This window comes from Pithys albifrons, chromosome 1 (genome assembly GCF_047495875.1).
Source record: "Pithys albifrons albifrons isolate INPA30051 chromosome 1, PitAlb_v1, whole genome shotgun sequence".
Taxonomy (NCBI): domain Eukaryota; kingdom Metazoa; phylum Chordata; class Aves; order Passeriformes; family Thamnophilidae; genus Pithys; species Pithys albifrons.
This window is the reverse complement of record NC_092458.1, coordinates 23,247,700-23,272,800: the sequence shown is the minus strand read 5'-3', so window position 1 is coordinate 23,272,800 and position 25,101 is coordinate 23,247,700. Positions and strand designations below refer to the sequence as shown.

General features: G+C 42.3%; 1 protein-coding gene across 7 annotated transcripts in view; it reads left to right on the top strand.

Moving 5' to 3' along the window:
* The window catches only part of NPAS2 (neuronal PAS domain protein 2), a 133,377-nt gene that overhangs the window by 64,830 nt on the left and 43,446 nt on the right, over positions 1–25,101 (top strand). For 5 of the 7 annotated variants that reach the window (XM_071580925.1, XM_071580515.1, XM_071580688.1 and 2 more), the window contains 3 exons: positions 16,285–16,338; positions 21,114–21,262; positions 24,520–24,611. In XM_071580925.1, the coding sequence (XP_071437026.1) occupies positions 16,307–16,338; positions 21,114–21,262; positions 24,520–24,611 (273 nt within the window). In that variant the 5' untranslated portion in view covers positions 16,285–16,306. Of the gene's footprint in view, positions 1–9,901; positions 9,979–16,284; positions 16,339–18,503; positions 18,619–21,113; positions 21,263–24,519; positions 24,612–25,101 lie in introns of those variants that run through there. The other 2 variants (XM_071580769.1, XM_071581007.1) reach the window with 2 other exon arrangements.

Sequence of the window (25,101 nt, the reverse complement as noted above, 5' to 3'; positions counted from 1 at the left end):
TCAGTTTTAAAATAGCTTTGAAAAAGACAGTGGACCAACTGAAGCACAGTTGCAACACCATTGCAGTTCATTCCTGGAAAATATTTTCAAGTGATAAAGAGATAAGAGCAAGTCTAAGGAATGCCAGCCTTTTAATGCCTTTCTGTTCCAGCTTCCTATGACTGACAATAGCTTAAACCTTTTTGGATACCCAAGTCAGATGCCAGTTCCTCATGGCCAACACATACATCAGGCTTTAGCTGTTGTGGCAGCACTCACGTGCTTCCAGATATCCACCTCCAACATCGAAGACATTATTTATGGCAGTGCAGAGCCTCTGACTCAGACACTGGATCCAGTACAATGAAGGGGGAGAGGGAATAATGTGTGCTTGTGCAGGAGGAAGGCAGCAGAGTGCCATGATCCCCAGGATGGTTTCACTTGAGAGGAGAAGGTCCTGGCCCACAGTGCTGTGGGCAGAGAGGGAAGCAGGACAGGGAGAGGCTGTTGCTGCCCAAGGGACAGAAAGCCCATAAATGGGTTCCCAAAATATACATCTTAGCCCTGTCAACTTCCAGAAGTTGGACCAAGATAGCTGTTTTGCTTAAAAATCAGGTCAGTTAGACATTAATGGTAATGGAGCAACATTGAAAAGGGTGGGTGACATACACAGACCCCAATGTACACTGTGAAAGTGCTTCTTGAACTTTCTGTGCAATTTTCCCAGGAGTTTCGGTAATATGGACCATTTCTCTTAGGAAAGGTATGCTTTAGTTTTTCCTGTCCCATGTCCTTGAGAGTGAGGTGGTTAGAAACAGTAAGGTGACAATTTTCAAAATGAGAGCTAAAGGGCTGGGCCTGTGATTTGGATGAGGATCTCCCTATTTTTCTCATGCCCATTTGAAAAAGCCCTGCTCTGCTTTGAGGGATTTGAGAGATTCCCTGCCGCAGATTTTAGGACTGGAACATGTTCAATCGTGGTCAGAGAGGATAAAATGTACTTAATTCCCTGGTCTTTAGGTGGTTTACATTGGCACAGGCTGAAAGGTTTAGAGTACTGAAGTTTACACATTCACAAAATCTTGGTGTTCAGATTTAACATTATGGTTTTTTTTTCAGTTGAAGTAGGAAACAATGGGAAGCATCAGAAAAGTTGTCTCAGGATCTTGCCTTTTAAAATATCTAAAGGAAGGAGGATGAGGGGGAGAAAACACACAGGGAACATAATATTTTTCGGTTCTAAAGCAAATATGCCCAGAGGCAAATACCCCCAAAATAGTGTGGCAGTAGGATGAAGTATAAATTTTTCAAAATGAAGTGCCATGATATAAAATTTTATACTACCTTTGGCATAGTTCCTATAAATTAATGTCTTTTCTGGAAACACTACATTTGCTACAGTTTGTATAGACACCCTTGAGATTGCTTTAAACCCACCATACAAGGAGCAACAATAGCATTTCTGCAACCAAACATCCCAGTCCATCCAGTGACAACAGCATTTTTCTTAGGGTCCCCCAAACTGCCTTTGGGATCCCACTTTTGGTGTGGATTTTAGAAATAAGACATTGGACTTTCTCTTTTCTCCTCAACTCATAGCCTTGCAAATTACCTCTCCCAGCTGCTTCACATGAAGCTATGAGCCAGAGTACCCAACCCTAATTTCAGCTGCCTGCCAACTGCTTCTCCTTTCCTTTTTCTCTTTTCCCTTTTCTTTTGCCCCCTAAATTGAACTGCTCTACCCAAATTTTTTTTTGGTGACACTGGGTAAATATGTAAACAAGCAGACCTACAGTGAGCTGCATTGTCGATGAACTACTTTTCTCGATAATACTTCAAAAGCTGCAGTCGCAGTACTGGCTTACAGAATAGAGGGGATGTAGAGTACCCTGCTTTCTGCAGTGTAGTTAATCCAAAGTTTTTAGATTACCTGCAAAATTCATGGCGCATTGAGGGTTTAAGTCCTGTTTTTCCATATGTGGTGCTCCAGTAATGGTCATGGCAGTCAGAAAAGAACTGCAATTCAGCATGAGTTGAGGTCTAGAATTATGTCAGGTTTTTTTCCTCTCCTAGTTTTGATCCTGGTAGGCAATTATGCAAGATAGGTAACAGCGCTCCACAACTGATGCCCTCTGGGACACAGACACACACTTAGTGTGCCTGTATGGGTATTTGATACAGATGGCAAATAAAATAACAAGTCAACTTGACATTTTGACAGCAAATTTTCTTGCAAATGGAAAGGGAAAATGCACATTCAGAATGGAAATCAACACCCATCACAGCCAAAAGATGCTTTCCTCCCAATATCATTTGGCACAGAAGAGAGATTATTTTGCAGTTCTAGCTTGCACAGTACATAAGCATGGGGTGAATCAGCACATCAGTATTTCACTGTGGTTTTCAGACTGTCTCTATTCCTTTTCAGAGTTAATATCCGGCAGAGGCATAATTTAATCTTTCGCTATGGGGCTTTTAATGACTTCTCTGTTTCTGAAACGCTGCAGTGGAGTGAATATACTAAAATCTAAGTGCATTTTGCACTCTGTGGTCTGTATCCTTCATTTAGCCCGTGTTCAAGAGGACATTATCCTGAGACTTCTTAAAATCTCTGCTTCATTTTGGTCAATAGGAAAAGTTTAATGTACAATATAAAGTAGGAAGATGTTGGTGTATGAATAAAAAATATAAGCAGTTAGAGTTCTCTCATTCCCCCATTTCATCAGTTTAAAGCTGTCTTTATGCTATTTAGAGACAGATCACTGGAATGCACTATGGTTAAAAAACAGTTTTTCAATTTATTTCCTTGTGTACCATCCTTAGGAGTATATCTGAATTCTGGAGCAAGATCAATTTTAATTGATTTGAAATAATCAGATTCCAGACTGACTATATATCTTGATATGAACTATTTCAGGCTCTGCATTTCAGTTGAACGTACAGCTTAAGCTGTAAACTTGTGTTCTTCAGGATCCCTCTTTTTGAGTCACAGCTATCTAAAGGATGGCTGGATTGAGGTTTATACTCGGAGGACCAAGGCAGAGCAAGGCTATCTGCCTTGCAAGCTCCCCATGCAGCACCACGACACACGTCATGTACGACAGCAGTGTTTCACCACAAAAATAGAACATCTATCAATTACGGTTGAGGAGGCAAAAACCTCCCTATAAAATTCAGACACAATCCCCTGAGAATATTGAAGCCAATAGCAGAAAAAAGGATACAAGATGCAGTAAGAACCCATGAATTAGAGAATTTCCCAGGCAGGAAGGTGATATCACCCCTTAAAGCTGGCCTTTCACTGGAGACCAATTATGCAGAGACTTTTCCTGCTTTTATAATGGCTTTGGTTTTGTTTCTCCATGTCTTATTTTTTAGTCATGCTGACCCACAAGATCAGGAAATGCTATACACTTGGCACAGCAAAGATTTGAATTTTCATCCCATAACATTTTGTTTTTCAAATCACTGTATTCCCAGTAGCATAGCAAAATCATTTGCTTTAATGCGATTGCTAATAATGATGATATCAACACAAACCTCTGTTTGTTCATATGTTGAGCTCACTGAATAAAGCAGCTTATCATTTATCTGTGTAGAAGCTTTTAATTAGTTTTCTGAGTTTACTCCAGAGATTAATGGGCAGATGATATTCAATATATGCTTTATTGTTTTAATTTCTTTATTGAGATATCTGAATTTGTATGCTCTTTTCTCTTTGATCCTTTCTCTCTCTCTGTTAGTAACTGTAAAGTATTTGGCTGCAAACGGACTCAAAAAAATTCCACTAGGCTGTTGCATCTGGGTGGTGGTGACTGGTTTATAACATAGGACACAGCATCAAATTCCACTCTATCAGGCATTATAAACTGTACTCAGAAAACACCATTTATACTGGTGTCACTTGCTGGAACTTTTCAAGATTTACAGTAGTCAGCTGGGGAGGTGCCTTTTCCTGCTTAGATGGGATTAATAGTTTGTGAACTCAGGCATTTCTTTTTGAGATTTCTTTTGACCTTTTCTCCCAGCTGCCACCTTTTCCCCTGGACCTAACCATCAACTTGTGTTGGTCACTACAGCATGGCTTCTGCCACCCCTCAGTCTCCCGCTCACCCTTGGGACTGCTCTGGTATGGGAGAGCTGTCCTGTGCACCTGCCTGGTCTCTTCCACCTCTCAGGTCTGTTTCATGTGAGTATCAGCCTATTCACATGGTGTACATGGTCTTGTTGAAGTCCACATGGGGACCTAGAGTGGATGACACTGAGCCTTTGAGCTGTATAGGGAAAGAACTTTAAATTTGCATTTCCAAGGGAGCAATGGTGTCACTGACTTCCCTAATGGTAGCCAATATCCACAGGCAACTGCCATTCTGGTGCAGGGACTATGCCCTCTTGTTGCCAAGGAAGGAAATTGAGCCCAAGCTTCTGAATTCATTGTTGCTCTTAATTTTTTGTACCTTGGGAGAAGATGCACCTTCAAAGTGCAGATAAAAGGGAATGGAAATCCTAAGTAAACAGTGCATCATTTTTATTTAAAAAAGTGCCCTGTGTAAATATAAAGTTCAACAGTATGGTTTTGTTGGCCCAGTAGGAGAAGGATTAAAAATGCTCATTAATGGGATTTAAAAGCAGGAGTTCAGTTATATTAGCTACAAAAATATAATTATCATAATTAAGATTGCAAAGCACTAACGAAGCTCTTTAATAATTATCCTTTTTCCTTAGAGATTCATTTTGTAAAACCTGATTTGAATTTTACATCATGCTGGAGCAACTTAGTCATTGTAAAAATGGGAATCACTGGTAGAATGGAGGGGCTGAGACCAGCAGTGCTTTGCACATCGGTGGGGATGTGCCAGTGCCACAGCTGGAGCATGGCACAGTCTGAGACAGGAGGGACTCAAGGGCATAAACATTTGAGATGGCACAAAATACAGGTGCAGCCTTGGTCTGATGTTATTGCTGAACTCTTGGTGGGTTTATGGACTCAGACACAAAACTGGGAGATCACAACTGAAGAATGTTTGTCCCCAAAGTATCATGCAGCCAGGCAGGTTGTGTGTCTCTTGCTTCACTATGTCTTTAGGTTTAGCAATGCCTAGGCAAACCCTGAGCTGACTGTAGCCTCCTGCCTTGCTGTAGTCAGAAATTACCCTAAAATTCTGTAGATTACATTATCTGCAAGGGAGACAGAAACCTACCCAGAGCAATAGTCTGTGTGGTGACAGGCTTGCAGGGTCGTGTCTGAGAAGAGAGAGAGAGCAAGTTCTCAAAATTAAATGACAACAAATTGTCCATTTAAAAATATCTCCCCCAAACAGATTTTTGTGATTCATCTCCCCAGATGATTAAATATTTTGTTCTGCTGACAGGGATATGGTAGTTACTATAGAGCAGAAAATTTAGTGCAGTGTGTGAGTTATAAGCAGATAAGTTATCAAGCTGTTAACACAAAAATGATGGGATTATTGGTGTTGATATCTGTATTTATTTCTGTAGTATTGTATAGGGATTTTATTCTTCCTGTACAGCAGCAGATTTAGGCCACAGCTTTGCCTCTTGCACGGAGCAGGGAAGTTGTTGCTTCTGGCAGTCTTTCTGCCAGAACATATTCCCCAACAACTCCCACCTCCAGACCCCATCAATGGCGGAGCAGCTGCACACCCATGGGTGTCACCATGCTGTGATGTGCACGAAGATGAGGAAAGCCAAGGAGAGCACTGACTGCTTGGCTCAAGTCCTGATCTGCTTCTTGGAGCTTGGCCCTCCATTTTTTGCTGTTTGAAGAAGCAAACAAATCCCACACAGTCAGGTAGAAGGCAAGGACTCTGAAAGAGGACAGTCCTTCACCCTAGGTCCTGTTTAATGGAGAGGGAGATGCTGCATCAGAATAGGAGCCTAAAACTAGAAGTAAATTTGGCTTCATGTTTAGTTTCTGCTTTCCTGCTGAAATCTCCACAGAAACATGTAGCCTCTTATTTCAGCCCTTACATACGGAGGGTACGATGGCAGCTGGTGTAAATTGTGACTATTAATTGACTAGTACTGTCAAAGATTCAGAATTCCTTTCTGGAGCAAAGTTTTCTGCTGTTAGCAAAGTTACTGCCAGACTCAGAGCTTTTAAAAGAAGAGTTATTTGGTTATTTGAGATCCTTCCATAAACACTTAACAAACAAAACAAGTGGGGAGAATGAGACCAGCCTATCTCAGCCCCTGGACATCTTGCTTTACATCCCAGTGCCACCATATCCTGTTTAATTGTATGGAAGGAATTAAAATTATCTTGTCAAGACTATTGCTGCCAGAAAACAAAGAGAATGGCTGACAGCACTCCCATTGAAAAAACCCTGATTTTATGCTTGTGGTGGTGTTTCCCAGGTAGTTCATGTCAAACAAAATAAAAATCCTTGTTTGGCTGACAAATAAGTACTTGCATGTTCTGCCAGTTTTCCTGTATTGACTGAGCATTTGACCATCGAAGGTCGTAGGTCAGATGTTATATTATTCTACTTATTCAAATATTTGCAAAAGCACATAAACTTTAACAGATGCTTAGAGCTGAGAATACTTTATAACTGAGACCCTTTTAAAGGGAAGATTTCACAGCTAATAATTGCAAAGTAATCTGTGCATCTCTACCTCCACATTTAGACCTGGATTTTGAAAAGATACACACACATGAGGGACTTCCTGTAGCAGCATAGAGTTAAGCACATGTTAAAGTCTTTGTAGATTCGGGACTTCTGATACTATGAGGATCAATGTTTTATAAATACCTAAAACAGATTAAGAACATAAGAAGTAGAGAGAGAAGAAAAAAATGTTTGACATTCAAGGGCCATTCTTATGAGAGGCATTTTTCTTCCTCTTTTTTTTTTTTTTTTTGCTAATTCTATCATAAAGTGAATCTTTTTTTAAATCAACATGTAAAAGCGGCATGACAAACACCTGACTTCCAGGCAATGTTAAGATGTATGTCCAATATTCTCTTTTCCTAGAGACCAGGTTTATAAAGCAGGATAGATGTCAGAGTAGGGGAGACAGCGCACAGGCTATTTCTAGCATAGACACCAAAAGTGTAACAAAATAGATTTCAATAACACATGTAATTTAGGAACCAGTTCAGAGGGGCTGATTTGTTTAGGATGTTGCCAGTGGTAGCCAGCTCAGTAGATTCAGAATCACAGTGTGTTTCAGGTTGGAAAGGACCTCAGGAGATTTCTAATCCAACCTCCTGCCCAAAGCAGGGCCAGCTCTGAGGTCAGACCAGGCTGCTCAGGGTTTTGCCAAGTCAGGTCTTGAAAGCCTGAAAGGACGGGGATGGCACAGCCTCTCCAGGCAGCCTGCTCCATTGCCTTGCTGTCCTCATGGTGAAAGGTTTCTCCCCTGTTCTTTAAAACTTAGGTCCATTATTTCTCATTCTCCCATCCTGGACCAGCTCTGAGGAGTCCGGCTCTGGTTCCTCATTGACCCCCTGTAGGCAATGAAAGGACTATTCGGTGTCCCCAAAGCTGTCTCTTGTCCGGACTAAGCCATCCCAGACACACCAGCCCCTTCTCATGAGGCAAATGCTCCAGCCTCCACCACTCTGATGACTCTTTCCTAGAAAGCCACAGACCAGCCATGTTACCCTACATGTGGTATAACAAGTACATAAGCCCTTCACTTGCTCAGGCTCTGCTCCTCTCCATGCAACTCAGAGTACTGTTGGCTGTCGTTGTCACCAAGGCACACCGCTGCCTCCTGAACAGCATTCTGCTTGCTGTCTGCCAGAACTTCTAGGGACTTCCCTGCAGAGCTTCTCCCTGGTCCGTCCATCCCCAGAGTCCATCCCATCAGAGTGCAAAGCTCTTCATTCCCAGGTGCAGGATTTGGCAGTTCTGTCCATTGAATTTCATGAGGATTCATGTCTGTCCTTTACTCCAGCCTCTCAGTCTCCTCCATGATGACAGCCTTGTCTCTAAGCATGAATCCAGGGTGAATGACATCCACTGCTCTCTCTGCATCCACAGATCCTGTCATTTCATCATAGCAGGAGGTCAGGTTACTCTTGATAAATCCACACTGGCTATTTCCCATCACCTTCTCCTCCATGTTCCCAGCAATGTGCTCCAACAGGAATCATGATTGGTTAGGGACTAAAGTGAGGCTGACTGGCCTGTTGCTTCCTGCCTCTCCACCTTTTTTGAAGGCCAGCATTTGCCTCTCTCCAGACATCAGGGACCTCCCCAGTCTCCACAGCCTTTCACAGATGAGAGTGATCAGCCTAGCAAGGACACCAGCAAGTCCCCCAGCACCCAAGGAAGGCGGGTAGTCAGTCCCCATTGATTTGTATGGGTCAACTTCCCTCAAGCTTCCTCAAGTTCCCTGGACTGATCCTCATCTGTTGCTGCTGCTTCTGCACCTCCCTGCCCCTGCCTCCAGCAGAGGCCTGGGAGACCTTGCTGGTGAAGAATGCTGCAAAGAAGGCATCAGTGCCTCCACCTTACCTGTTTTACTGTCACTAATATGCCTCCTCACACACCCCCAGTACTGCAGCAGTCCCACACTGGCTTTGTTCAACCTTTTCCCACTGATGTAGCAGAAGCTCTTCTTGTTGCCCTTGACATGCCTTGCAGGTGTCAACTTTAGGTGAGCTTTGCCTTTTCTGCCACCATGTCTACATACCCAATAAAGTCAATACAGAAAGACAATACCTCCGCCAGGTGATTTACCATCCCTTGCCACTTTGCTTATGCATAAGCTTTCACAAATGTTTGGCTGTGCACAGACTAATAATAACTAAGCATTTAGCTTCCCTGAGCCTCAGTTTTGTTGTTTAAATGCACCCAGTATCTTCAATGCATTAGCCAGGCTTTGACAAACCTCTGGTCTTACAAATGTCAAGTGTCATCATGCAGGGATCTGAGCCACTTTGTGTGCCCTGTGACAAGCCCAGATGCTTCATCTCCATGGCTCATACAGAAGGCGAGAGGGCTGCCAGCAGACCACTGCAGTCACATCCTCCTCCGTTCATCACACGCAGAGATGTTACCAAACTGACCTACTTTCCCCATCCGCCCACGGAAGGCTAATCCTGTTTAGCATTGCTGGAAGGGGCCGGGCACGCAGAGAAGGGCTCTGAGTTATACAGATGGCAGTCTTTGCTGATTAATGTTAGTTTAATTTGTTTGCCTTTCTGTTTCCAGCCGTGCAAGGAGAGAGTAGAGCAGCAGTTGAACACAGAGATTCACTGAGCCTGTTCACTGAAGTCTGAATGGCTTTAGTCAGTCAGTAGTAATAACAGCAATAAGGAAGATAACAAGCATTCATATACTGATCATCTTCAGAGATCCCAAGCACCACGCAAACTTTACACATTGTTCACAAGCTAGAGATAAAAGACACCTCTCACTTAGCCTGGCTGCTGTCCAGCATGGTGCTGCTGACGTCAGCTGTTTCACTCCTGCCTTAAACTGATGTGAACTACACCATATCTACGGAGGGATTGCAGGCTGCACACCCCAAAATACAGCCAGCACCTGGGTAGAGGAGGGGCAAGCTGTCTAATAGCACATAGCAATAGATGCGAGGTTTCTTACATGAAGAAAATAATACCTCTTCCCACTAAATGGAAATATTGTGAAGAATAAAACTAGAATATGCTCTGGGCCTTTACTTCTATTCATCATAATTTCATAACACTCAGCCCCATTACCTGTGAGCATGTTCCTAGCACCCCAGTTCAGAAGAGTGAGCCATTAATTTATGTTAAATTCCATTATTTACATTGTCTGCGTATGAATTCTTTTTAATGTCTGTTTTGCTTTGCCAAAGATTCATTGTACACATATTTATAAAACATGGACCTGTCCATGAAGTTCATGAAGTCCAATATTTTCTCAAAAATATTTCTTCTTTTCTTTTTCAGAACCCTCTAAACAGCCTCTTCCCTAGTATAAACAAAATGTAGTAACCTACTGAATGCAGGAAGACTATGCTGCACACTGTCAGACTAAAGTAGATAACTCTAGACATATATAGGTAACTCAAAGCTGGACACTTACAATGCTACTGGGTTTTTCCTTTACTCCTAAAAACAGTAATTCCCGGAAGAATCTTAGCATTACATGACCGATGGTAACTTCAGACTGCCATTCTCTCACTGAAAAGTCACATAACTTTCTCAAATAACAATGTATTTCATTAGGAAAGTGATTTTTCACTATATTTTCTGAAGTTTTCTTAAGACTGCTCTGTTTACATTTTGGTGAATCAATTTTTGTTGCTGTGGGTGGAAATGCGCTATTTTATGGACTCCAGCATGTTCTTGGAACAGTTCATAGGTTTACATCTTACGAAAAAAGAATGGAGGGGTGTAATTCAGTTTGATAGGTCTGTGAATCTCTTGATTTTCTCTGATTTGTGTTTATACAAATTCTTCTGCTGTGTGTTTGTGCTATTGCCTTCATGGTGGGATATCGAAGTGCTTCCTCCAAGTCACAGAGACTTGGAAAAAGGCATGTAAAATGGTCAGCTGGTGACTTCTTGCCTGTCACCCTATGACCTTTCCTGCCACTTCCCATTTGCTAATCTTTCTCTTTGCCTCCCAGCAAGGCGTGGAAGGGAAATGCCTTACTTGCTAGTGTGGTTCATTTCAGAGGTCTGCTTAGCTGAGATGAAGTGAGTAGAACTGCTAGCCACGAGGTGCTTCCCAGCATGGGCAAGTCCCCATCTATCCCACACTATGGAGGATCCATGGGGCATCACCACTGACCAACCACAGTGCCCATCAGACCTTGTTCATCATCCCTGGGCAGGGGATCTGACAGCAGTGCCAGCACAGTGACCAAGCCACACTGTCCCCTGTGCTAGTGGGTGGCCAGAAACTGTGCCCCTGACTCATGCCTGGAGCATGTCCTTCTTTTTTGTGCCTTCTTACCGTATCTTTAAACCTGCACACTATGTGCAGGATGCCTGCAGTGCGTGGCTGCATCTGGCCTTTAAATCCTGAACTCCACCAAACATACCCATGTGTCTCCTTTATAATGCTGAGCTCCTTGCTACTCTCTTTCCTCCACTTCGAACTGGGGACAAGAGTAACTCCCTGCTGAGACAGCATGGAAACAATGCTTGAGCAGAGATGGGCACTGGAGGCTGAACAATGTGTCTGGAAGGTATGGTAGCATGTCTACCCTACACCGTGTTGTTCCTTTCCTTCTGCCCTCACAAAGGCAACAGTTATTGGGAATGTCAGATGGTAGTTTAAGGTTCATCCCAGTTTTTTGTCCCAGTTTTCCATAAAACCCTTGCCCATCCTCTGTCTTTGAGAGTATTGTTCTCAAGAACAGTATCATCATTTTTACTTAGGATAGTTGTATTGTACCAACATCCTGAGTGGTCTAAGGGTGAGGTCTGAGATCTGAGGCTCAGGTGTATCTGTCGTGGGTTGGAAGCAGAGCCGGGTATGGTGGGAAGCACCCCTCTCCCCAGGGCTGAGCATACCCTATATAGGACAAATGGTTGAATACCCAAGCAGGCCTCTGGTGTGATGGAGGCAAACACCCCACCATGTCAGAGAGGGAAGGGGAGGAAAGGTCCATTTTTTAGCTTGCACTGCCCAACATAATGACCAGAGGACCACAAGCACTGTGATTTCTCACCAGGCTTCCCCAGGCACATCCCAGGACCTCTGAAAGAAATTTACATCTCTGATTTAAAAGAAAAATTAAAAAAAAAATAGAATCGATTGGGTTGGTAAAGACCTCTGAGATCATCAAGACCAACTCTTGGTCCAACTCCAGCTGGAGTTAATTCAGTTAATTCAGTTGAGTTAAACAACTATGATTAACAATTCTTGTTAAATACCAGGCTGATTTGTAAGAACTGTTAGCTGGCCTTGTGGCAAATTAACGGGAAAGCAACAGCTGATTACTTACATTTGAGTGTCTATAGCATATCCTTATGAGCAGTAGGACAGGAAGGAGAGAAACCAACCTCACCAACACGGAAGAGTAGTAGTTTAGCTCACTAAAATACATGTTTCTATCACAGGATAAGGTGATCAGTGCCAGATGAATTTTTATAGTGCAAGTCCTGTGTCCACTGGGAATAGACTGTATCAAAATAAACATGTGCAACCTTTCTTCTGGAGAGTCCCTGGAGCGAGCTGGCACTCTGCCTGAACTACTTCTTTCCAAAGCAACTATTCATTGTATGAATGAATGGTGTGGGGATGTTTGTGCTGTTATTCCCCATCTGATAACTAAGCCAGGGCTACATGGTTAACAGTTTTGGCCAGTCTTTTTTTTCTAAAATGCCATTTTTCCCCACTTGTAGGTATGCATCTTTCTGTGTGTTTGTCTGAGTACCACCCTGGTGGGAGTATGTGAGCTTTCTCCTCCTTTTTCCAGGTAGTTCCCATCTTTTTGAGGTGTAGTCTTCACTCCTTAATGATAACGATAATATTAATGAAGCTCCAAATGTAACTGTCACTGTTAAATACTCTGTTGGCAGGAGTTACATCGTGGTGTTGTTACCCATAGGTTTCCAAATTTTCTTTGTTAGCAAGAAAGGATACTTCAAGTCTTGAGAAGTCCTTGTACCACTTCGTTTTTTGTGTCACCTCTCTGAAGGGGAGCTATGGCACAAAGCCATGGTATTTACTGACTGCCTCTATCATTGCTTGGCATGCCCTCATGAGGTTGAGAGCTATGCTGGAGGGGGTTTGTGCCACCGGTAGGGTCTCCCATGCCAGACAGGTCTCAGCTGAAGGGTCAGACAAAGTGTGTCCACAGGCAGGATGGGCTCGCTAGCCATCTGGCAACCATCCTAGGAGAAGGACAACTCCAACCACAAACTCGGGCAGATGGAGCTCGCTTAGCCCTGTAAGGCCATCCATCTAAGAGAAGGATACTCTAACCAAACCTACGTCCTAAGGTATTCACTGTCACCGTCCAAGCTCGCTAGGCTGTGGCAGATGAACCTTAGGAGTAAAGGGTGGGGCCAGTTCTGCGCATGCTGTGCCTCACCTAAAAAATCCATTGCGCAGGCTTGAAGGGTTCACCCACATTGCAAAGCCCTGTAGCGACAATTGAGGGTCGAAAACGGCAGGTGATAGGAAGCAGCTGGAAGCCGCAGACCCAACCCTGCATGCAGGCAGTTCAGGATATGGGTCATTAGAGACTTGACCCCGGAGATGACAGTCTCATGCGGCAGCATCCTGAACGACCAAGCAGCCTTTTCTAGGGACAGCACTGCTTGCTCCACATGGAGAGGGCCCTAGCAAAGGTGGCCTAAACAAAGCTATCATTGCAATGAGCTGGAATTTCCTCCTAAACCAGGCACTGACAGGGATGAGACAGTAGATTACCAGTTTGCAATCTGGGACTTTCCCAGCTGAGGGACTGGGAGGATAACATGAAGAAAGCAGGTTACACTAAGCACCTATCTAGGCTCCATGCCATGGATTTCTTTGTCTAGGTGCAAGCCAGCATCTGGTGGGGCTCAGGAGAGGGATGGCAATACCAGGTCACAGCAGTTGTATACTCTGATGTATCTATTTTATTGAGAAAAATTTTAACTTCATATGGTACATATGTACTGGCAAACCCTGTTAGCAATGCTTGTGATGCTCTGGAGATTTTGCCATGTGAGCAAACAGAAGCAAAATGACAATTAGAAATTGTCTCATGCTAGCAACAGCACAGCAGGTCCAGAATTTCATGTCAGTCAGTGAGGAACCTTGTTTACTGGAAGCTGGCCATGAGTACTTTACAGAGCTAGCCAAATCCTTGGCAGAACAGACCAGTTAGATCTGTTGCTCTCTCTCAATAGTAAAGGCTTCCTGGCAGTGTAATTTCTTCATGGTTTACAGGGTACAGCTGTAGGAAGCCCTTTCTATTAGGTACATTGTGATTCTCTTAAACAGCCAGAGCTGAGCAACACTGATGCTGACTGCCTCACCCACTTGCATTCTTCCTTACATCCAGTCAGAGCTCTTGTGCCGATATTCCTGCTTTCTGTTGGGAAACCGGAGGAGGCCTCAGTGCATCAGAGGAGACCTTTAAGGATTCAGGGAGAGCAACTTCTTTTGGTGGCACTGGCCCATTTTCTTGTCATACCCTATATGCATCAAGGGTGTATGCTACAGAGTTTGTGCTGTGCTGTGCTGTGAGGGTGGTGGGGCACTGAAACGGTTGCTGGGGGCAATTGAAGATGCCTCAATCCTGGCAGTGTTCAAGGCAACCTGATCTAGTGCCAGGTGTGCCCCCACCAGTTGGGACAATGTGATCTTTAAGGTTCCTCCAAACTCTGTAACATTGTATGATTCTATGATTTTGAGCAAAGGTTTAGCAAAGAAAGGCTGCAAAATCCTAAATGCTGACCACTGCTGTGTCAGTGATGCCTTTTTTATTCTTGAGTCGGATATGTGAACATTTTGATTGCAGTATGTGGACAAATAACAACAAAAGCCACTGAATATTGGCACTACATATTAGCCTGAATTAGTTGGAAACACACTTGTTGGGATAGCAGTCTCATTATGGGACTGAACAAATAAGCACCTGAAGTATTTGTAAAACACTGGTAAGTAAAATTTAACTAGGCCTGTAAATTTTCCTGGTCCAAAATACAGATTATGATGACTGTTTTGCAAGTCCAAATAAATATCTGAAAAAAAAATCTAAAAACTAATGTTACTTTGTTTTGTATAATACAATTCAGCAACTTAAATTTTCAAGTTATTGCTTAAAAAACCAGTCCTTTGGCCTTCATATTTTCTATTTATTCTTACCCATATATAAACTGAATGCCATGAAGTAGTAGCTTTATCCTCCAATCAGTGACCCATGGCTTTAATTCTTCATGACTCATTTAATAAAAAGTTCCAGGGTAGTTTTGTTTTCTTAGCTAACTGTTGAGTAATGAACAGGTAGAATATTGCTGTAAGAGAACTAGTAGCAGAAGGAAGGAATTTATCCACTGTTCTTACTATAAAGAAGTTTTCACTCCTGGTTTTTATAAAATGTTCTTCAAACAGGCAAATTTATGTGTGACGCACATGTGGAAAGTAACATGGGCTTAAATAAAGCCTAGCAATTAACTTTCCCTTTCCCCCCTCTAATTTTATTCATGTCTTTCTTATATGTTGAGGACTCATTAAATGAGAAACATTGATTGCTGAAAATGAGTGTTATCATTGCCTGTCATTACACTGCTGCTTTGAGCATGATGCTTTGACAATATCCAGGGTTTGTAGCAGCATGTGCTGCTGTTTCCAAAAATGTTTGTGTGGGATGCAGCACCACGCAACTTTTGTACCCAACGTGGGTGCCCGGTGCATGAGAAGCTGCAGCAGCACAGGGTTTCTTCCTCAGGCTGAAGTGGTTACAGCTCAAGCATCCTTTTCTCATAAAGCCAAGGAGCAGAGGATTATGGTCAGTGAACTGGTGAGAAGTGTTTCTGAGGCACTCGGCCTTCAGCTGTATGCCTCTTGTATTTTTCCCTTCACCTTGCCTACACAAATTTACTGAATTGACCCTTTTCTGTGGCTTTATGGACATATCTTGTGCTCAGAGTACATTCTCTTTACAGCTCAAACTGCTGGAGCAATTGGACTCCAAAGCTGACAGCAGAACACGATGTTTTGATGAAGATTAGCAAAAAGAGTGATGGGGATGGCACAGTCCCCACACTCAGTGTCAGCAGTGCTGGGCAGGCAGTCTGGCTGGGCTGCAAGAGGGATTTTTCACAGTGTGGCTTATGGAGTGGGATTTATGAGGACACTTTGGGGTGTAATTCAGTAGAGTTGCTACCATCACTTTTGGCTTTGGGGAAGGAACCATAGAGGAGGACAAAGAGCCTCCCAGTAGGAAGGTCCACCTGGGAAGTCAGAGTCATCAGTGATACTGACTCTTGCACTGGAAATAGTTTTTAAGGGAATGTGGGAGCACTGAAAGTGCCTTTGCTATTTGGACAGACCCCAGGGTTCATCCAGCCTATGAGTCTGCAGAGAGTAACCTCCATATGAAAAGATCTCAAAGAGGTGGCTGTTTTTTTGCACTCTGCTGATGCACTGTGTGGTGCCTGGGAGCCTTGATCCCTGGCTAAACCCCTAAGGGTAGCATAACACTCAGGAATAACATTACCCACAATGGATGTTTCCTAAAATCAAGGGCTGTGGCGTAAAGCACTGCTGACACATTTATCTGACCTGGATATCATCACTCTGTTATTAAAATGAAATAGAGCAACTGTGAGATTAACCTGCAAGTAGAGCTAACAAAATGACAATTCATAATGATTCTCGCATTCCTTCAACAGAAAAAACTGCTTAGACAATCTAATGGATGAAGATGAGAAAGACAGGGCAAAGAGGTGAGCACCTTTTCTTTTATAACTCTATGTGATGAGCTTTATAGGGTTTGTTGCTGCAGAAGCTGTTTTATCCATAATCAATTAATCAAAGAGAGAGAGAGAGTAAAATACAGTTAAGCACAACTTGAAAAACTGCCATCTCACAGACTCCTACTCTTGGCTGCCCTGTAAGAAGCAAATAAAGCAGCAGTGTTTCCTGTGGATAATGTTAAAAAAGCCAGGGCATTGATCATGTTCTTCACATTGCTGCAGAACATCAGAGCTGAAGCACCAACAACATACTCCTGCCTCTATAATATATCATCTGAGCTTCCCAAGTGTACAAAAATGTGGGTTTTTAAAAAAAAACAAAACACGTTTTACCAAAACAAACAAAAAAAAGAACTGAAAGAGTGTGGCTATTTTTTTCTATTAGGATGGTCATGTATTTATCAATGTCTATCTCATAGTAATGAAAACACCCAGAAGTTAACTTCAGAGCAGAGAAAGACCATGAAAAGTCAGCTCAAAACTGGCCCAAACCTATATTCACATGTATCCTGCACTCAGTCGAGTCCTGGTTGACAGGAATTCATTGTAAACCCTTTGAGGGGAGGGAAAAGGGGTGTTTCAAGGCAGAAGACCTGTGGCAATAAAACTCTTAATAACTGTCAGAGCTGACCGGCATCTGCAGAAAAGTGGTTTGGAAGCATTTGAGGTTATCAATGCCACAGCCTGCAGTTTAATTACTTTAGAGAGAGCAGTGGGTTGCCCACATTTTTCCCCTTGGTTCTCTCTAATGAGAGTATTTCCAGTCTAGGCACAAGCAGTTGATCCAGTTTCATCTCCTTTGATTCCTTCTCTGCTTCTTTCCCTCCCTGCAGCTTTTTCTCACCAATATAGGTCAGCACGGACTGCAGCCAAGCTCAGCTGTTCCCCTTTGCTCCCATTCAGAGAGTGTGCAGTAGAGAGCCTGCCTTGCAGTGCCACTTCACCTGCTTAAGGCCTGATTATCTTATAGATATTTGTATGTTAATTGTTTAATTAAAAATGCATTAAACAAATGAATATATGAAAAAATAGGATAACACGTATCTTCACTATCAGTGATTGTCATCACCATCCGATATGGTTTTCATGCTGTTTGTTCCCAGAGGAAATTTTTATCGTACCTTGGGGCAGGCCTCTATCAAGGTGCATGAAAAAAAATGATAACTTTGAAAATGAAGAAAGGAAATTGCTTCTTCAGATTTAAATTTAAGTAATTTTTCTTTTTAGAAATAAAGCGATATTTGAAATCAAGTTGGAAATCATGAGAGTCTTCATGAAGGTCTAAAGTTAATATATTATACTAAAACCATTCAAATTAATTTAAAAGCTACAGGTTTTCTTCCAAAGGTTTAAAGAAAGTTAAACTCTGGAGAAGCCATTTGATGAACACTTTGCTGCCTTGTGTTGAAAACTGAGGACTCCCACCTGTCCTGTACATAGGAGAAATGCTTTCATTGTTTTCTTCTGTTCAGTATAAGAGCTGCGTCTCTCAGTGCTGAGAAACTGAGAGAAGATAAAAAAAGCCAAGAAAATTGTTCTCTCCTTTCATTTTCTTTGTTAAAAGTAGCTGAGACTGGAAATTTCTGGATCTATGTCTTTGGGGGTGGACTCAAGCCAGGAGCTGGGTTTCTCAGGTTAGAAATACACACACACACCATTTATATCTACTGCAATTTATTAGGCACATACAGTTTGTATTATATAGACATGAAAAGAGGATCCATCCTCTTGCAAGAAGAGCCACTTACACTCCCACCCCTGTGCCAGGTGTCTAGTATTTGGCAAAGATAAAGAGCTCTTCTTTTAGGACACTGGTTAAATTGAGCCCCATTCTGCATCGTCTGACTCCCTAAGGCACAGCTCCACCCCAAAGACCTGAGAACTAAAATGTGGATATGATGGCACCACACTTGGGAGCACTGAAGACCCATGTGAGGTCTTCTGATCTTCTGGAGATCAGAAACCATAATTTCATTTTCAGTTCTTTGATGCTAGATGAAGTTTATTTTGTTTTATGGATTTATTAATTCTAAACAGAAAGTGTGCTTTGTGCACTTTTTTCTCTATTTTCTCTTCTTTCAGCTTGCTTTGATAGTAAATAATCTTAAATACTTTTTTTGCAATTCAGTTGAATTCCAAATTCCAACCAAAACCAGCTTGAAGTGAACCATGAGAAAGTGCTTAATCATGAAGACTACCACCTGCCATTTTCCACTGAAATAAAAAGTAAATTTAAGAATCTGAATGAAGGTATGTGGTACAGTTACTTGCATTGATACATATATAACATACTTCAATGGACAGTAAAAAGAAATGCGAAATTTAGTCTACAGTCACATTTCATTGTAAATCAGCAAGGCGTAGTGGCTACTAGTCAGTATCAGTCTCTCTAACACAATAAGCAGCAAATATGTAAAAGAACAAAAATGGCTGTTTTTAACACATGTTAAACTGGTGATTTTGTTCGTTCTGAATTCAGGCTTTTCTGTACTGCCTTTAGCTGTACTCACTAAAAAACCTGACTTTATTCATACTGTGTTTCCTTCTTCCCCTTGTATGTGCTGTAATCTTTTTGGAGTAGCAAGGAAGAAGGAGAACTGGGACAAATAGTATAGAATTAATTCAGAGGTTTTTTGGGCTTACTGTGATTGTATGCCCTAGCAGTGAAGTAAGCAAGTCTAGGAAAGAGTCTTCAAAGGGAAGTGATGAAAACTATCTTACTTAATACATTTAAAACTATACTAAACAAAGCATTTTCAACACTGCAGGGGTAGTTTTTCTCTCTATTTTTCCCATTTTTTTATCATTTTTTTCCTTTACAAAATTTTGCTGTAATCATTGATTCAGATCTTAGTAGAGTTATTTCCACTAGAGGAGTTTTTATATTTCCTTTGTGAATAAAATGTCAAGTGTTAAAAATAGATACTTTATATTTCTGTCAAGGCTTTTTTTTCTTTTTTTCCTTCAAAAATGCAACACTTTCCCTATCGACAGTTGGTGGTTTATTCTATTTTCAGGGAAATCTGGACTCTTTAAGCTTAAAATGAACTGAGGATTGAATTATGAGGACGTAAAATGTTGATATTCTTAACATTCCCTTGAACTGTAGAGAAATGGAATAAGGCTGGAGCTTTTCACATCTTGTTCTGACAGCCTTTTGCACTGTAATAAGAACAGGCTGAAATCAGTCAGACAGTATCCACCCAATCTCTTGTGTTCAAAGCTGTAAAATAATCAAGCATTGGCTTCTATCCAGTGTATCTCCAAGTGTGTTCAGGATTGAGAGCAAGACAAACAAAAATTACCCTTCTGTCAGTAGTAACATCCAGAAGCCTCTGTAGTGATTTCTCTGCAGAAAATGTTTATTGCCATCCTGGTCCTTGGAGGGGATGTAGATGCTGGGCTAAATTCTGCTCTGATTTTCAGCAGTGTGCATCCAGAGCTGTTTATGAGGCACAGCAGAGTTAGCTGGGAGAGAAATTCAGAGAACCAGCGTCTTGGCTTTTCTTTGCTGTCTACATGTAACCAGATTTTTTGATCTTCACATAATTGACAAGGCAAATCTTGTCTGCTTGAGGACAAACAAATGTTCTGGGTTATATTTATTTCTATTTTCACATGGCCATGGAAGTCCAGGTGACAACCTCCAAGCCAAACAATTTTTGTATTCATGGGAACAATTCAGAAAACACTTGCTCATGTATAGATTGACATATAATTTTTTAAATCCCAAACAACAAAGCGAACATGATGAAAAAATTTTCAACAGCCTTAATGACAGTACTCTGATGGTGCCAAAACACCCCAAATAAAATCAGATCCTTTCTTTGTGTGAGCTCTTCCAACATAGCAGTAGAAGCAGGCTCTCTGTGAAGAGTCCATGAGCTGTAGAATATTCATTTTACACCTAAAGACTCAGGGCACCATGACATTAAGTGATTTTCCCAGTGGCACACAGAGGTTAAGGGCAAGCACTTCTGGCCCTTCTGAGACCCCAGGTCTCGGAACACATCCCAGCCTCAGACCTGGTCCATACTGGGATAAGCCATGCTGATGCCCTCTATCCTGCTTGCCCATGTGACCTTGGAAAGGAGAACGAAAACTTGGCGCATGAACTATATGGGAGCTGCAGCAACTTCTACTCATATCCCTGATCTTAATGACTGGAAGACAACGGCCTTATTCTTCTCTGCCAGCCTGGAGATAGGCAGAGCACCTGTAACCAAAGTGGGAGATTCCTCTGGGTAAAACCATCTCCAGTGCAACAGCTGCAAGACTGGGGTCCCTGTCTTCTGTTAAGACTGCACAGATGGCTATGATTCAGTCCGCAGTCCTCTTTATGGATGATTTTACTGTTACTCCTATTTCTTCTCGCTCTGAATGCCTCCTCAGAGGGTACATGAGCTTTCAGGATCCCACATATGTTTAGGAGATGGACAGAGCTCCTTCAACTATAGGCTCAATGCTGACCTGACAAGCTCAACCAGAGTGTCTAGAGGCAGCACAGAGGGGTGAGCAGAGCCTCCATCTCTCCACTGGATACTAAAGGCAGCTCAAAGACAAGAACAGGAGGTGGGAACTGTTGTCTCCTACTTGCCTCTGCAGTTTTGATGGAATCCAGTGTCAGTCTCACATGCTGAGGCATGTAGCAAGCTAAATTCTTTATGCCAACATTGTAAAGAAAAGGTACATGATCATTTTTCTCTTGGTCTGCTCATCCTTTTTTTCTTTTACCCTATCTACAGGGCTTCACGTAACAAGTCTGAGAAGAAGAGGCGTGATCAGTTCAATGTTCTCATCAAAGAGCTCAGCTCCATGCTTCCAGGCAACACTCGCAAAATGGACAAAACTACTGTGCTGGAAAAAGTCATTGGCTTTCTGCAGAAACACAATGGTAAGATTCACTGCAGCTCTTCATGCACTTGCCAGACAGTTACTATAATATCCTGTTTCCTTCAGTGATTATCAGAATGGCTTGAGGGACCTAAAAGTGCCAACATAAGATGTTTGGGTTTTTTTTCTATCGCATCAAGAAGAATCATTTGCAAACACTGTTCTGCCCAAATCCATGTTTGCTCTTTAGTTGGAAGATGACTCTCAACCTGCTAGAGAAGGGGGCAAATGGCAAGAGCCAAGGGAAGGAGGGCAGCAGTGCCCTGCAGCACACCTGAAGGAGACAGATGCTTTTAACAGGAGAGATCTGGGGCCAGAGGGAGGATTTCCTTGAAATTCACAATATTCTGAGCAGAAGAACAAAGCATTTGCCCCACCCTTTCTGCAGACAAATGCAGGAAAGCAATCTGTTCAGCACCCCTGCTCCTCAGTGGACTGTGTAGGACTCAATTTTCCACATTAAGCCAAAAACTCAGACCTGAAAGGGCCTCAGTTTTTGAAGCTGGCTTCAGCAAAATGCATCCACAGATAGCTAACATGCTTAACCTGGTTTGCACAAGCAGAAGCTACATCATATTTGCACGGTATACCATTGCAGTAGTAAAGTTCAGCCTCAGAAAGAGAAGAGTTTGTTCTTTAAAATGCTCACAGCAGTGACATTTAAGTCCTTTAGAAATGTATCTTCACAGAGGGCAGAGATTTCTAACCCTGTTGATCTAGTCTGTTTGGTCTAGTTTCTAATCAGAGGAATGGGCACTTTGGCCTTCTGATGCATAGACATCCACCAACAGCAGTTTTTGAAATGCTTCTCCCTTATAAATCAGGGCAGTGGTTTAAAATGGGTCTCTCTTGCTCTGCCACTGTGAGAGAAGAGTCTTCTGCAAGTGACTGTGAGGAGTGTCCCCAGTCCCATAAAGCAGAAGGAGGTCTCATGAGCTGATGCACTGCTTCACCTGGCTCACCTTTGCTCATCCAGCACCTCCCTCCTGCACTCCCTGGAGAACACTGGGTGAAACAGGAAAGACTGTAAAAACTCCCATATCATGACTCCCAACATAACAGAGTCACAAGTATCAGTCTTGCTGAGGAAATAATTATAATGGTTCTGTTGTTGGAGTGCAGTTTCTCCTTAAATGAATTTTTGCCACAGACAAGGTAGAATTGTGTTCAGGTTGGAAAAGGCCTTTAAAACCATTGAATCCACCCATTAACCTATGGTTTTATACAGGAGGGGACAACTAGGACATTTCAAAGTTTAATAGTTGTGTATACTTTCTTTAAAATGACAGTAATCACTTTTATTTTTAGCTGCCCAAGGCAGAGTAAAGGAGGATGTGAATATGCTCAAATATAAAGCCAAGCGAAGAACAATCACACAAGATTTGAATAAGTGTAGATAGGTGTAGGTGATGACCCAAATAATTGACTCAAAAAGGCACTTTTTCTTGAAGAACAACTAGGTAAAAGAAAGCTAACTGTTACAAATCCACAGCAGTTGGGTCAGAATGTGACTGGGTTTTGTGCACTTGCTAAAAAAAGGCAAATTATCTATTTTTAAACCAGATTAGTAGTCACACAATGTAATACAAAGCATCAGCATTTAAAAGTGTTGATTATCTTCAGCATACTTTGAATCTGGTTTATTCAATTGTATTTCCCTTTCATTTAGTAGGCTAAACCAAAATTTTAGTCATAATGGAGGAGGAGGTCAATTTTCAGATTTTTCTCCTTCATAAACAGCCTCCTTCTTCATAATCCACAGAATCTCCCAAATCTCAAGTAATTCTTCCAACAGTCACCATTTCATGTACATTAGCTTTTCCAAGCTACAGATCTGCTAGAAAGTATCCTATATTCTGAAACTACCTAACAAAAATCTGATGGACTCTTTTTCTTAGTCTGGTTTTCAAATCTCTGTAAAACCACGGGAGCTGTGGAGAGCTGCCGTGCCATCAGTGACAGCCCTCAGCCATGCAGAAAGCAAGTTAAACAAGCTGGTGGAAGCAGACAGCTGCATCTCCACTAATACAGCCTGAATGGAGGCTTTGATTTCTTCCTAGGTGACAAAATGCACAGGCAGTCATATAAATTTACTGTCTTTAGTATCATTAGCATTTGCATTTCTCTGGCCAGTTTGTCTATGTGCTCTGAATACAGAGCATTGGGTGTTACATGTTCTGAAGTGTTAATCAATAGGATTAATTAGCAGGCGGCGCTGAAAGAAGTCAGTGTGTGCTCACTATCCGCTCACTACTAGAGCTGAGTGAGGAAGCACTCTTAGAGAAGTGGAGGGAGCAGCAAACTAAACCAGCTCTAGTCTCTCTGAATTCTAAGCTCTGTCCCCCATAACCCTGTCTGACTCAGGTGGAGCTAATGTGAGTGACTGCTTTCCAAAGAACCCAGCTCACTGCAGTGCAACCAGCTGCCTCCAGTCCCAGTATGGTCTCCAGTTTCGGTGTGAACCTATGCCTTGTTATCCCGGTGTGCCTAGACCTCTCCATGGAAAGCCCTGAGGGGGCAAGCCTTCTGCAGGCTCTGTGAGGTCCGAATTGGCCAATAGTTGGGCAGATCTTGCTTTAGCGTCTCATGGGCTGACAGCACAGGAGCCCCTGCCCTCCAGACTGGATTTGGGATGAGATGCTGATGCTCTATTCCCTCTCCTGGGCTGCCCTGCACCGTGGGGCTGTAGGTAGGCATGAGAGACAGTGGTGGCAGTAGCATCAGTGTAAACCTGCTGCAAATGCTCATGTTTCCCTCACATTTTGGAAAACAGAGCAACAGGGCTTTGCCTGCTGTTTGGGGTCATTTCCCTTTGGGCCTCCTCTGATGGAGTTTTCTTGTTGCTCTCTATTTGGCACAGAAGCTGTAGGCTGAACCCTCTCTAGCATCCTAATTTTGAAACTAAATTGTAAATAGCAATCTGACATGTGCTAATCTTTGCCTTGATTTTAATTTCATGCAAAGTGGTTTTATCTTTTGTTCAGTGCCCCAGTAATGCTGCTTGAGGCCAATGGCTTTGTGAATACAGACTCCCACTGAAGTCAGTACAAGTTGACCTGAGTAAAAAATAAGGAAAACATTTCAGGATTGGGGCTGGTTTAGATAGTCATTACTGTTTCTGTATTGCAAAACCCTTGCTTGAAAACTGCAAATTTTGACTATAAAGGTGATTTCTCTCTTTTCATAGCAGTTCATATATAGTATTGCAAGATAGAAGTTAATTTGAATTTTAAAGATCTAAATGTTTTGTTTGTCTAGAAGTCTCAGCACAGACGGAGATTTCTGAAATTCAGCAGGACTGGAAGCCTTCATTTCTCAGCAATGAAGAATTCACCCAGCTGATGTTGGAGGTGAACATGAATATATGCCTTTCCTAATTTTATCCAGCAGTCATGAAAACACCCATGAATCTAGAATAAAATGTCATGTGCAGTTCCAAAAGAGGAGGTTTCAGGTACTGCTGTATTTGACTGTCAAGCAGAGCTATCAGTGGGACAAGGGACTCAAGTCCCCACTTGTTGCTCTTCACTCAGTGGTGCCTTTGCACTGTGCTGCTGCAGCCTGTTAAACTGCACAGCAACTCTCAAGAAGTGCAATCCAGGGGCCAGATTAAAATCACAGATTACATTTTATTTTTACAGAGGTGAGGTAAAGGGCATGTGGCAGTTCTGTTCCTGGAAGGCGTTAATATTACCTAATATTTATGCAAGGCAACAGTGTCGCGAAACTCTAGTGCTAGGTGCTGTACAAGCAGATGAAGCCTGACAGTAACTCTTTCTTTGATACAGTTGATACTTCCACTCTGATTTGCAAGGTCCTTATCAAAAAAAATTTTATTCT